A 13,667-nucleotide genomic window follows, 5' to 3' on the forward strand; every position below is an offset into this window, starting at 1 on the left:
GCCAAGGTTAAGCTGCCATCCTAAATCTAGGATCCGCTCATCTTGTCACATGTATACCCCCAATCCCTCCTCTTTCTATTGTGTGTATGTCCCTAGACCACCCCCCTCTCATTACTGTATTACCTATAGCACAGCCCCTTCCTGTGATGTATGTCCTCACCTATAATTGGGGGGCTTGCATGTCCCCAGAAAAGAAAAAAGCCTGGGTTAGCATGAAAGAGCTCTCTCTTCCTCCACGTGGACACCAAACGGGGCTGAGGTGAGCATTCTACCATCAATCATGTCTGACTCCTTTAATTTCAATACTTCTCTTCTATCTCTCATGCTCTCTATAACTTTACTATGATCTTTACTTATTATCGCTGTACAATTGTGCCTACTGCACCCGTAATGATGTGTTAGGGGCTCGCTTCCCCTGACAAACCAATGCAATTTCTAAGTGCTAAACAGAGTGCTATAGACGGTGTGCTATGGGGGTTAGTACTGGGATTAGATAGAGATCAGTGAGGATGGAAGGGCAGAAAAGGTTTAGGAAAAAGTGAGCTAAGGAAAAAGACCAGATAAGAATGATATGGCTAGACCATAGCATGTACACTGGTACAGATAAGAGCTGGAAACAGGGAATCCAGGATAGATAAACGCCTCGGGACCAAAAATGAGAGTAGCCATACCAGGAGGGGAAGGTGAAGGTGGGGGGAACTGATCATAAGGATCTACATATAACCCCCTCCCAGGGGGATGAACCACAGAAAAGTGGGTGAAGGAAGATATCTGTCAGTGTGAAATATGACAAAATAATAATTTATAAATTATCAAGGGCTCATGAGGGAGGGGCAGAGTGGGGAGGGAGGGGAAAAAATGAGGACCTGATGCCAGGGGCTTAAGTGGAGAGCAAATGTTTTTCAAATGATGAGGGCAATGAATGTACAGATGTGCTTTAGACAATTGATATATGAATGGATTGTATTAAGAGTTGTATGAGCCCCTAATAAAATTATTTTTAAAAAGAAAAAAAAAAGAATGATACAGATACCTCATCCCTGGGGGACGGACAACAGAAAAAGGGGTGAAGGGAGACGCCGGACAGGGCAAGATATGACAAAATAATAATTTATAAATTATCAAGGGCTCATGAGGGAGGGGGGAGCGGGGAGGAAGGGGAAAAAAGAGGACTTGATGCAAAGGGCTTAAGTGGAGAGCAAATGCTTTGAAAATGATAAGGGCAACGAATGTACAGATGTGCTTTATACAATTGATGTATGTATGGATTGTGATAAGAGTTATATGAGTCCCTAATAAAATGCTTTTTAAAAAAAAGCTAAAAGAAGGGAGAAGTGAGCAGAGTGGAAAAGGTTCCTCACTACTACTGTGAAAGAAAAGTCTGGAATGGAGTGACTTCTTTGGACCCAGGGTCCCTGCATGGAAAACTGCTGATCTCCAGGGAAAGGCTGACACCAAGATTCACGGAGCTCTCCAGTGATGCCAGGCCTGCACATGTTGAAAGGAGACAAAGACCTTCACCTCGAGCCAGTGCCTTGAATTCAAACTTCTACCCTCCTAAACTATGGGAAAATTAACTCTTGATGGATTTAGTGCCATTTATTTGTGATATTTCTACTAGTAGCACTAGATAACCCAGATAGCCCCCTACATAGAATTTTCATGTGACACGGTTGTAAATTACTTAAACACCATATTTCTTAGATTATATGGATACTAACAACAAAATTCTTTTGTAGAATCTTTCTACATTGAATTCCATTATTGTTTACATTGTTGGAACTAAACAGAAACCATTAAAAAAAATGATACAGATAAAACCAGGAGTTGGAGGTAGAGATGCGAAAGTAAATTCTACTTTAAAACGACCTGAACAAGCAAAGGGCACTGGAAATGGCCAGAGAATGACTTCAGCCAAGGAGATAGCAGCCAAACCAAAGTACTGGTTGGCAGGAGGTGTCCGGAGAGAGTTTTAACCCTTTTATAACCCAGGGGACATTACTGCCCCCCCCCCCAACATTTCTCAGCTACTCAGGTTTCTTGGAAAGATGCTAACCCAGTTATAGTATGTGCTACTACCTGGTGGGGAGCTAGCTGTGTGACTATAGGAGTCTGAAGAAATGAGTTTCACTCTACTAATCCTATCATTGGAGTATGCTTGGGACCTATGTGTCACACATAACTATACCCAAATCCATACTACCTCCAGAAACACCACCCCCCTAATTTCAGCATGCCTTCCACTACTGAAAAGAGTGTCCTCAAACCCCCTACCCCAAAAAACTCAAAATAGAAAATAAATTTGGTCATGAAAGGGTCAAGGCTAAGGGATGGAGTCGTAGAAACAGGAAATCAGATAGATGGAAGAGGAAAAGGCAATCTTGGTGAAAAGACACGACCCAAAGGTTGCTTAGAAGGATCACAGGTAGACATACATCAGTCTAGTTGGGATTCAGCCGAAAGCAGTGGGGAGAGAGAGGCTCTGCAGCTATCTGGACATTAGGAAATGAAACCCAGCAAGAGGTAACAAAATTATTGCTAATCTTTCAAATAATTGTTAGGTTTAACCCAGCTACTTTTAAAAACGAAGACAAATCAATTGCTCCAGAGCAGATTCCAACTGGTAGGGCTCTATAGGGCAGAAGAGAACTGCCCCCATAGGGTGTCCACGGCTATGGGTAGACTGCTCTATCTTTCTCCCACAGACAAATTAGTCCACAGACCTGAGCTCCCTTCCCTCCTATCTACTGCTTCCCTTCATAGCCAAGTTATTCCTGGCCCTTTGGACAATGAAGTAGCTTTGCTAGCTGTTCTCTTCTCAGCTTCATTCCCCATCCCCGATTCTACCTGGTCCTAGCATCTACGTTCCACCAGCTCTCACAGCTTCCTCAGACCTAGCATGTGGGACAATGAAAGCAAGTTCGTCTCGAGCCTACTGAAATCCAAGCTGACCTTTTGACAGTACCATCAGATGTTTTTGTTGTTATAGAAAAATCCTCTAACTCTCCAGCTGGGGAAAAATCAGAACTTTTCAACCCAGACCTATTTTAAAGTATACAAGCATGGACTGGAGGCTGGGAGGGCTGCCAGAGAAACTGCAGCCCTTAGAAATGTATGACCCTACCCGACGATGAAACCCTCCCCACATCCCATCAGCCACTCAGGCCGAGTTTCCACTGCCTCCAAGAGTGCCCAGTGCTAGGCAAGTCAGCCAAGCTGCTGGGGGTGGCTCCCATAGCTAAGTGTGGTGGAGCCAGGGGATCGTGAGGGAGCCAACTTGGAATTCCTGCTATCCAGGCAGCCCTCCCTCTCTGTACCATCTCACTGACAGAGGGGGGAAAGAACATGGACTTAGGCCACAGGCTTATGGTCAGGAATTTGCGCTAAGTTCTAACAACCCTCTACGGAGTTGCTGCTGTTGCGTGCCAGCTTACATTGAGCCCTGTGATGAAGCACAACTGCCCCAAGGGTTTCCTCGGCTTCATGAAAGCAGATCGCAGGTCTTTTCTCCCATGGGACCGTTGGGTGGGTTTAAACCACCTGCTCAGAGAGTTGAAGAAACCATGGCTCGGAGAGGTGCAGTTATTTGCCTAAGTTCCCATAGCTAATAAATGACAAACCACACTTTGAACAAAGTCTATCTGCCTCAGAGTGTGTGTGCTTACTGATAACAACAAAAACAAAAGAAACTAACATTAACGGAGCTTCATTCAAGTGCCAGACCTTGTACTAGTTGCTTTATAGACAGTACGTCATTTAATCTTCACAACAACCTCCAGAGTTGCCTATGATTACTATAATTTCAAACGCTGAAGGTAATTTCTCTAAGCTTACACAGCTCATAAGAGGCAGAGCCAAGTTCAAACCACGGTCTGTGTGGTTCCAAAGCACAAGTTCTTAAGCCTGTGTGCACCAACAGCGGTCATTCCTCTTATTGCTGGAAAGCTTTCTATCCGAGGGGCATACTATGGTTTGCTTATCCATTCACACACTAAAGGGCTTTGGGGCTGTATTCAGTTTGGGGATGACTATGAATAAAGTTGCTATAAACATTCATGTTCTGGTGTGAATGTAAATGTCCATTTATCCAGGGTAAATACCTAGGGATAGAATCACTGGGATATATAGTAAGTTTTGTAACTTGATTTTTTTAATGTCATATATATGCTCCATGAAAGCAGGGATATTTTTTTGTTCACTCTGGTATCCCTACTTTTCAAACAGGATCTGTCACACAGTATGCATTCAATATGAATTTGTTTAATGGCTGAAAATAATTCCCATGATTTTCCATGTAGGCTCCTGAGATACAGTCAATTAATAGGGCCCTTCTAACCTAATCCATTTTGGGATGTATTATAAATTCTAGCCTCCATGTGTGTGGTTACAATCCCACTTTGGAGGGAGTTCTCTGTTACAGGGGGAGCCCTGGTGGTGTACTGGTTACAAGTTGGGCTGTGATCCCTATGGTTAGTAGTTTGAAACCACCAGCAGCTCCTCAGGAGAAAGAGCAGGCTTTCTACTACCGTAAATACCAACAGTTAACTGTCAGAAACCCATAAACACTATGAGTCAGTATTGATTCCACAGCAGTGAGTGTTCTCTGCTACAGGATTAAGAGGAAATGTGTTCTGAGTCTCTACCTTAATAGAGGGTGTGACTCAAGTCATCACTTACTGTTTCCTTGGGGTTATGGTCTGCTGAAAGACAAAAATCACACCTCCATATAAGAAAGCGCCACCTCAAAAACAAGAACACAAACAGAAATCCTAGCACTGTTGGGACGAGAGAGACTAGTGGAGCACCTTAGATGTCTCTGTCTGAACTAGTAAAGGTCAAGAACAGAGGCACCAGAGCCTGAGGCATGAAGACCATAGAACAGAGCAAAGGAGCCAGGTGGAGATAGAAAATAAGGCAAGAAGACTATGGAGAACAGAGGAGAAGTGCCAAGACGATGAGGTCGAGCAACAGGTAGGTTCGCTGGCCCACAAAGGCAGAAACCAAGGGGCCATGTGACTGAGAGACTGATGAGCAGAGAAAGATTTGGCTGCTGGCTGAGAAGAGGCACTGCTGTGGACCAATCACTGTATCCTGACTGTTTACTAATCTTGAATTCCCTAATAAGTCCCCATAATTGTGAGTTTTGTCTGAGTTCTATGTGGCCACTGAAATGAATTATTGAGCCCAGCAAAGAGGTGGAGTGTCATAAGAGCAAGAGTTAATGTCAGCATAAGGAAAGAAAGAGGGAAGGTGGAGGTATGTCTGATCCCTGCGTGACGGCAACAGGGAAGCCAGAGAAGGTCAGATGTGGCCACTAGGCCACTTAGCTCTAGAGAAGGAAACAGGACCGTTCTCAGAGTTGGGTCCAACCAGGGGACAGTGGTCATAAGACAGGCTTTTATCTGCCCACCTCAGACTATCAGGATAACCTGACAGAATCATCCCACTGTGGCAAATCCTTTACTCATGGGCATTGTCACCTTCTAAAGTAGAGCCCATGGTGTGAACTTTAACACTACCGCATGACAGGCCTCTCCGCCAACCTTGTAGAAAGGGCACCATCACCAATGTTACTATCTGAAGGGCCCACAATACGCAGTCTCTGCCATCCAGAACCAACGAAAGCCAGTCCATCCGTTAATGATCACACACTTTCTACAAAATACCTGGTGCCTCCGTTTGCTCTTTCACGGCTTATGGAGAAGACATAGCAACTGGAAAGGAGAATGAATCAAAGAGGGGCCAGGAAAACCACAGGACCAATCGCAGCAATGCACATAGAAACCGAGGCCCTGGAGAAATGTTACATGAGGTCCTGCAGACAACTGTGAATTATGCAAAGAAGGCTAACACTGGTCACAGTAACCTGTAAGAAGAAAGAGTTCTTACAAAAATAGTTCAAGTTTAAGAAAATTGAGGACAGAGGCTACAGTTTGGTTGAAAAGTTCACCAATATGAGACTGAATAAATGAGCATTCTTTCTGACGAAGGTCCTTGCGTAATCAGCAATATTTGGAAATGGGTCATAAAAATCTCAGGTGCCTGATGGTCCATACAACCTAGGTTTTCACTGTCCATTACCCAACATTCTAAGCCCTGAGCTGTCCACCAACTTCCTAGTTAGATCCTAAACTCCAAAGTTGCCTCGTGTATGCTTGGATTGACCTAAGCACACACATTTTGCTGCCCCTATGTTCTTTGTCAAAGACAATAGCTTGCAGACGGTCATGAAAACCTGGACTAGGAGGCCTGAGATAGCAGGGAAAGTATCTGAAATCAAGGCAAAACAGAAGCTGTGCTGGAAAAGAACAGCTCACCACTGGCGCAGAGAAGAGTGGGGTTGACAGCTTTTGCGCTATTTTGGAACAGTTTGTGCTGATGAGCTTTCTGTTGTGGTAACGTTCCTCTAAAAAGAACATTTTCTTCCTCCCTTCATTAACAAAGAAATTCAACAGCAAGTGAAAAAGAGGCGGAGCAGATGACAAAAATGTCCAGGAATTTGTGGATCTTGGATCCTACCACCTTCCTAGCTGTGTGCCTTTCTCTTCCGCTCCTCCCCATCATGTGAGCAGGCCTGAGAGGAGAGAGAGGCCTTAGGGGAGACAGAGATCTGGAAACTTGCAGGACCCACTCACCACCAAAAGCATGGCTCTAAGCAGAATCAACAACAATTTCTTTTTCACTTTGAGGGCCACTTATTGTTCTGGATGTGACAAAAAATTCAGGCACTCTCATGACGGTTATTCTCCTCCCTCAGAAACTATAATCGTCTTAGTCTACAAGTACATGTATCTTGGTCTGACTTGTCTGGATCTCAATTTCTTCTCTAGCTTTCTAACTCTCCGTCGAATCAAATTAACCCACCCTGCTTCTCACTATCTCCACACCTTTATTCACATGGGTTCCCCACCACTCAGACGGCCCTACCCCTTCCCCTGTATCCACATCCCACTTTCCTCCAAGAAGTCTATGTTCTACCTGCTTTGAGCTCTTTGGATATTATCTGGTTCAGCTTAATACATGAGAGCTTTAAAAAGTGTTTGTGGGGAATGGAATTAAGAGATAATGGAGCAGTATAGCACCAACGAAACACACAGCACTCCTCTAGTTTTTTAATGCTTCCTCCCCCCCCCCCCATCATGACCCAGTTCTATCTTACATGACTGGCTAGACAAGAAGAGCATGTACATGGAAACAGATAAGAGCTGTCGACACACAGAATCCAGGACAGATAAACCCCTATGGACCAATAGAGTAGTGATACTATGAGGATAGGGGGGAGGTGGGGGGAGAAAGGAGGAACCAAACACAATGATCAATGTACAACACACACCCCACCACCAGAGGGACGAACAACAGAAATGTGGGTGAAGGGAGACAGCGGATGGTGTAAAATATGAAAATAAAAATAACTTATAAATTTATCAAGAGTTCATTAAGAGTGGGAGGGTTGGGATAGGGAGGGGAAAAATGAGGAACTGATACCAAGGGCTTGAGTAGTAAGAAAATGCTTTGGAAATGATGATGGCAACACATGTACAAATGTGCTTGATACAATTGATGTATGGATTGTTATAAGAGCTGTAAGAGCCCCCAATAATGATTTATTAAAATTTTAAAAAGAGAAAGAGAGAGAGAGAAAAAAAATGAAATTTTTCCATGAACTTTTTGAAGTTCCCTCATATAAAACCTCCTCTGGAGTTCTGTATTCCACTTGTCCTACTTCAGTGATGGAGTTCACTATCTACCAAGTAGACTTTTCTATGCCAAGACACCACTTTAGGTAATTCTTTATTCTAGAATATAAGTTCCTAAACGCATTTGGCCTACCCCACACCCTTTCAGGGAGTAGGGGGAAATATATCTTTTTTTTTTTGTTTGTTTACTCAGCTCCCCTTGGGGGGGATATATATATAATTTTTTTTTACTCAGCTCCCCTTGGCAATTAAGACTTTGTACTGTAGCCCACAATCCAAGATAAAGTGTAGGCATCTGCTTTTGCAGCCTCCCCGATTGTTCTAGCACCCCACAGGGAGTGCTATCACTCAATTTGGTGAAGCATTGGTCTAGAAGATGCTTATTCTTTACTTTCCCTACATTAGTCCAGGTTTTCCAATGGAAACAATCCAGCAGTGCTTAAGATCATAGGCTTTGAAACCAGATCTGAGCTCAAATCCAGTGTGTCCTTGAACAAAATGTTTAACCTTTCCAAGGCTCCAATCCTTGTCAATCATACCAGCTTCATATGACTCTTAAGAAAGATAAATGAATAACTGGACAAAGAGCTTAACACTGTACTTGGCACATAGTAAAAGGTCAATAAATGATATTACCGTAATAACTTTTATTTTTTTTACTCCTCTACCTCATACATTTAAAGATAGACTTTGCACTGCCTGAAACGCTTCTGCTCTAGATTAACATTTCTTCACAAGGCTGTTAATTAGATGAGAAATACCTATCCCTGTCTTCGTGACTGCCCTATAAGTACCTAGCATAGGATGTGGTACTTATATAATAGATATTAGTAATATTTACTAAACTGTATTCAATGCTCCCCATTTTATAGATTCCACACTCGATCATTTGTGTCACTCTTTTAAAAAAATTTTATCATCTTTATTAATACATAATTGGCATAAACCAAACAGCGCATATTGAAAGTGTATAATTTGTTAAGTTTTGACATATGTTTACACTGATGAAATTGTCAACATAATCAAGATAATGAAAATATCCATCAACCTCCAAAAGTTCCCTCATGCTCCTTTGTAATCCCTCCTTTCTTCTCTGCCTGTCCCTTCTCCTATCCTCCAGCAAACACTGGTTCACTTTCTAACACTGTAGGCTAGTTTGCGCTTTAAAAAAAATATTTATTTATTTATGATCGTTTTATTAGGGGGTATCACTCTTTTATGATTAGGTTTCTGCTGTTCCAAATCCTCCTGACAATGAGAGAACCAAAAACTGAATTCAAGATGCAAAGGTGGGCTAACAAGCAGGGAGCGAGACAAGGCTATGCCCATTCTCAGTTTACAAACTGCATCACTGAAGAGTTGGCATAGCTTAGCAGCTTCTCCACACCGCAGGCTCATGCTGGGTTTAAAAGTCACATTCCTACACCTTCTTCTATATGATGACTCTGTATGCTGACCTCTGTAGAGCTGGCACTTCAGTAATTCCAAGAGGACAAACAATACAGGAGTATTCTCTATCGAAGAGATCCCCATAGCTCTTCTTACCTGGGCCAGTCAACTGGCTCCTAACAACTACATCCTGGACTCAAAATGATCTTTATGAAAGCTTTTGTTTCTTCCTCCCAACTTGAGAATAAACTTCCAGAGAGCAAGATCTAACTGCCTTGCCTCTCTCCCACATGCCAAGAACAAAGTAAGTACCAACTGATCACCTCCATCATCAAAAGCATTACAATGAGGATCCAGGGGGACTTTGAGGTCCCCATCTCCCCCTTCAAACAGCATCCTCAGCCAATCCAGCACAGTCATAAGGCCTGCACTCTGAGCTTCTTGAGGGCTGCTCTCCTTCTGAGCGCCACCTCCCCTGACTTCCTCCTAGAGGACAGACCAGCAGGAGAGACCACCTCTTCACAGGAGACAGCGTGCCTAGGCAGCCTTCAGGGGCTGGGACAAGCAGAAAGCTCACCTCGTCACTTTCCTCCACATCCACATCACCATTGGCATCATCATCCATCAGCTTGTGGATACTGCGGACAGCGTCAAAGCTGAGCTTTTCATCCACAATGTCGCACAGGGGCTTGTCAATCCGGCAAAACTCTGTAGAGACAACAAGAGACAACATTACTCAGGGCTGTCACCCAGCCTCTATTTCCCACCTATCTCAGGTTTCTTAGCTTGGAGCATTTGACTCCTCGTGAGAGCCCTGAATGGGCTCCTTGTTCAGTTAGGGTCATACTTAAACCAGCCTTTAACTGTGTCCTAAGAAAGTGCTGCGTTTCCTAGCCAGGCACAGTTCATCATCCTGATAGTTCACTGGCAGGAAAATCAAGCACAAGACTAAGAATATAGTAGAAGCTGGACAAAGGAAATACATAGGTAATTCACAAGAGGAAAAATACAAATGATCGATAAACACAGGGAAACAAAATTTGCTAGTATTTTTTAAAAAGAACGTTGGTAGCATAGTGGGCTAATTGTTGGACTGCTAACCAGAAACTCAGAAGTTCAAACCCACCAGCCACTGCTTGGGCAAAAGATGAGGCTGTCTGCTCCCATAAAGATTTACAACCTTGGAAAACTTGTGGAACAGTTCTACTCTGTTTTATAGAGTCACTTTACACCAGAACCAATTCAACAACAGTGAGGGTTTTTTAGTAATAAAATATATATACATATTCAAAGGAGATATAATTGCTAATCAAATAAACAATGATTTAACAGCTCAATAAAATCATAGATAATGAAAATAAGTATTCCCATATTTTTTGTTTTTTTTTTATTTGCCCTTTTTTTAACAATTTATTAGGGGCTCATACAACTTTTTTTTTTACATATTTAAAATAATTTTATTGTGGGCTCATACAACTCTTTTTTTTTCTTTTTTTACATTTTATTAGGGACTCATACAACTCTTACCACAATCCATACATATACATACATCAATTGTATAAAGCACATCCATACATTCCCTGCCCCAATCATTCTCAAAGCATTTGCTGTCCACTTAAGCCCTTTGCATCAGGTCCTCTTTTTTTCCCCTCCCTCCCTTCTCCCCCCTCCCATAATGTTAATAGTAATATAAAACAACACATGGAAACAGGAAAACCCGCGCTGGAATACTGGGTTTCCTCTCCTTCTCTTCTTCTTACTGCCATATAGTCAATTCTGACTCATTGTGACCCTGTAGGACACACAGTGTCCAAGACTGTAAATCTTTACTTGAACAATGGGCAGCTTTCCTTTTTGTTCACTTCGTCACGGCTGGTATATAAAATGTTAGCCATGGGCAGATATATCAAGCTTATATCTATTGGACATCAAAAGCTCATATGATACAACAGCTTGGGAAACATAAAGTACAGTTTCTTTTGCCTTATACCACATAACCACACAGCAGTAAAAACAGCACAAGAGTTTAGGCCACTCCAGTGCTTTCCAGGACACTGACACTTCTTGCAAACCTAAAAATATCTAGCCTGCCTAATATACATCGAAGAGAGTGTGGAATCCAGTCTTGTTCTATCATGTAACTCAGGGGAGATCATTTCCCTTCTCCAGGTCTTAAATCCACTGTATGAAAACAACAATTTGGCTAAAATTTCTAGTTAAGTTTTCTAATTCCTAGACTCTAAACTGCCTCTTTACTTTTGACTGTGATCTTGATAACCCCTTGGTAGGCTGAGTACTCCTCAGGTCTCTCCCAAAGGAAATGGAAGAAAGATCTTGACTGCCCAGACTTAAAAAAAAAACACAAGAGAAAACCAGGACAGGATAGATGTGGCTCAACAAAACCTGTCGACTATGAAGCTCATAAATGTGAAATGGTATGTCCAAAGGTAAAAAAGGCAGGTGACGTGCCTCAGCACGAACTCCTGGACCAGTGTTTGACTTCAGCTGCCTTCATGCCAAGGAGGCCAGCTTTGGGTTGGTTCTATTTTATGGAAACCACAGATTGCATTAAGAGTAAGAAATGTACTGAATAAATAGCTTTATATGATAATGTGGGATGAATTGTACACACACAAAAGAAATATCTCATGTTTATGTTCTACCTACATCCTGCCAAGTTATGGAAGGAATGAAGGATAGTTGGAACTAAGAGTCGAGAACAAGCAGCAACAAAAGATCAGGCATTCGTTTTCAGTTGGTTGGTGGTTTATAACTTTTTATTGTGATTTGGGTGAGTTTGCAGAGCAAACTGGTTTTCCATTCAACGAATCATACACATTTTGTTTAATAACACTGATTGAAATCCCCACAATGTAACGGCACTCTACCAACTTCCTGTGTGCATCATTTCCCTTTGTTCTTTCTATCCCTTCTTGCTGAAGGGACCAGTTACCAGGCATCAAAGAACAAAAGATCATATCATTGGCTGCACACCTCCATGATACGATCACCAAGGACAAATGGGATGCATAAGCAATTGTGGCGAAGAAAGCTGATGGTGCCCAGCTATCAAAAGATATAGCATCTGGGGTCTTATAGGCTTGAAGGCAAACAAGCGGCCATCTAGCTCAGAAGTAACAACGCCCACATGGAAGAAGCACACCAGCTTGTGTGATCATGAGGTGTTGAAGGGATCACATATTAGGCATCATCAGAACAAAAAATCATATAGTGAATGAGTGGGGAGTGCAGAGTGGAGACCCAAAGCCCATTTGTAGGCCACTGGACATCCCCTTACAGAAGGGTCTCAGGGAGGAGAAAAGTCCGTCAGGGTGCAGGGTAGCAAAGATGAAACATACAGCTTTCCTCTAGTTCCTAAATGCTTCCTCCCCACCCACTATCATAATCCCAATTCTACTTTACCAATCTGGCTAGACCAGAAAATGTACACTGGTACAGATAAGAACTGGAAACACACACAAAAAAATAAATAAAAGAACTGGAAGCACAGGGAATTCAGGGCGGATGATCCCTTCAGGACCAATGTTGAGAGTGGCGATACTGGGAGGGTGGAGGGAAGGTGGGTTGGAAAGGGGAAGCCGATTACAAGGATCTGTGGGTAACAGAAGGATTTCTCCCAAGCTGTCTCCCCCAAATAAATGCCAAATTTAGCTGCTTGCCAATGACTTATACACTTGGAGGTCATCAGGAGTAGAGCAGGGGTCATTCTCCCTAAGAGTTATCAGCCATCTAGAGCAAGCAGACACCACTGTTTATCCCACAACAAGTAGGGTCCACTCCCTTCTGATAAGCATAGTAGTTGTCTGTTTCCTTGTAGGAGACACCAGAGAGGTCAAACCCATCCAAGGATAACCAAGGTTAGGCTGCCATTCTAAATCTAGGATCCGCCCATCTTGTCACATGTATACCCCCAATCTCTTCTCTTCCTATTGCATGTATTTCCCTAGACCACCCCCTCTCATTATTGTATTACCTATACCACAACCCCTTCCTGTGACGTGGGTCCTCACCTGTAATTAGGGGGTTTGCATGTCCCCAGAGAATATAAAAGCCTGGGCTAACATTAAAGATCTCTCTCTCCCTCCATGTGGACCACCAAGTGGGGCTGAGGTGAGCAAGCTACCATGAATTGTACCTGACTCCATTTATTTCAATATTTCTCTTCTTTCTCTCACGCTCTCTATAACTTTACTATGATCTTTACTTATTATTGCTGTACAATTGCGCCTACCGGACCCATAATGATGTCTTAGGGGCTGGCTTCCCCTGACAAGAATCTATATATAACCTCCTCCCTACAGGATGGACAACAGAAAAGTGGGTGAAGGGAGACATCGGACGGGGCAAGATATGACAAAGTAATAATTTATAAATTATCAAGCGTGCATGAGGGAGGGGAAAAAAGAGGAGTTGATGCCTTGGGCTTAGGTAGAGAGCAAATGTTTTGAGAATGATGAGGGTAATGAATGTACAAATGTACTTTACACAATTGATGTATGTATGGATTTTGATATGAATCCCTAATAAAATGATTTTTTTTAAAGAAAGAAGTTTGGTTCT

General features: G+C 42.7%; 1 protein-coding gene across 2 annotated transcripts in view; it reads right to left on the reverse strand.

Moving 5' to 3' along the window:
- The window catches only part of STIM1 (stromal interaction molecule 1), a 220,644-nt gene that overhangs the window by 87,650 nt on the left and 119,327 nt on the right, over positions 1–13,667 (reverse strand). For both annotated transcript variants that reach the window (XM_075546175.1, XM_075546174.1), the window contains exon 2: positions 9,664–9,794. In XM_075546175.1, coding sequence (XP_075402290.1) covers positions 9,664–9,794 — 131 coding nt within the window. The remainder of the gene's footprint in view (positions 1–9,663; positions 9,795–13,667) is intronic.

The sequence above is a fragment of the Tenrec ecaudatus genome, chromosome 4, assembly GCF_050624435.1.
Source record: "Tenrec ecaudatus isolate mTenEca1 chromosome 4, mTenEca1.hap1, whole genome shotgun sequence".
NCBI classification, from domain to species: Eukaryota; Metazoa; Chordata; class Mammalia; order Afrosoricida; family Tenrecidae; genus Tenrec; species Tenrec ecaudatus.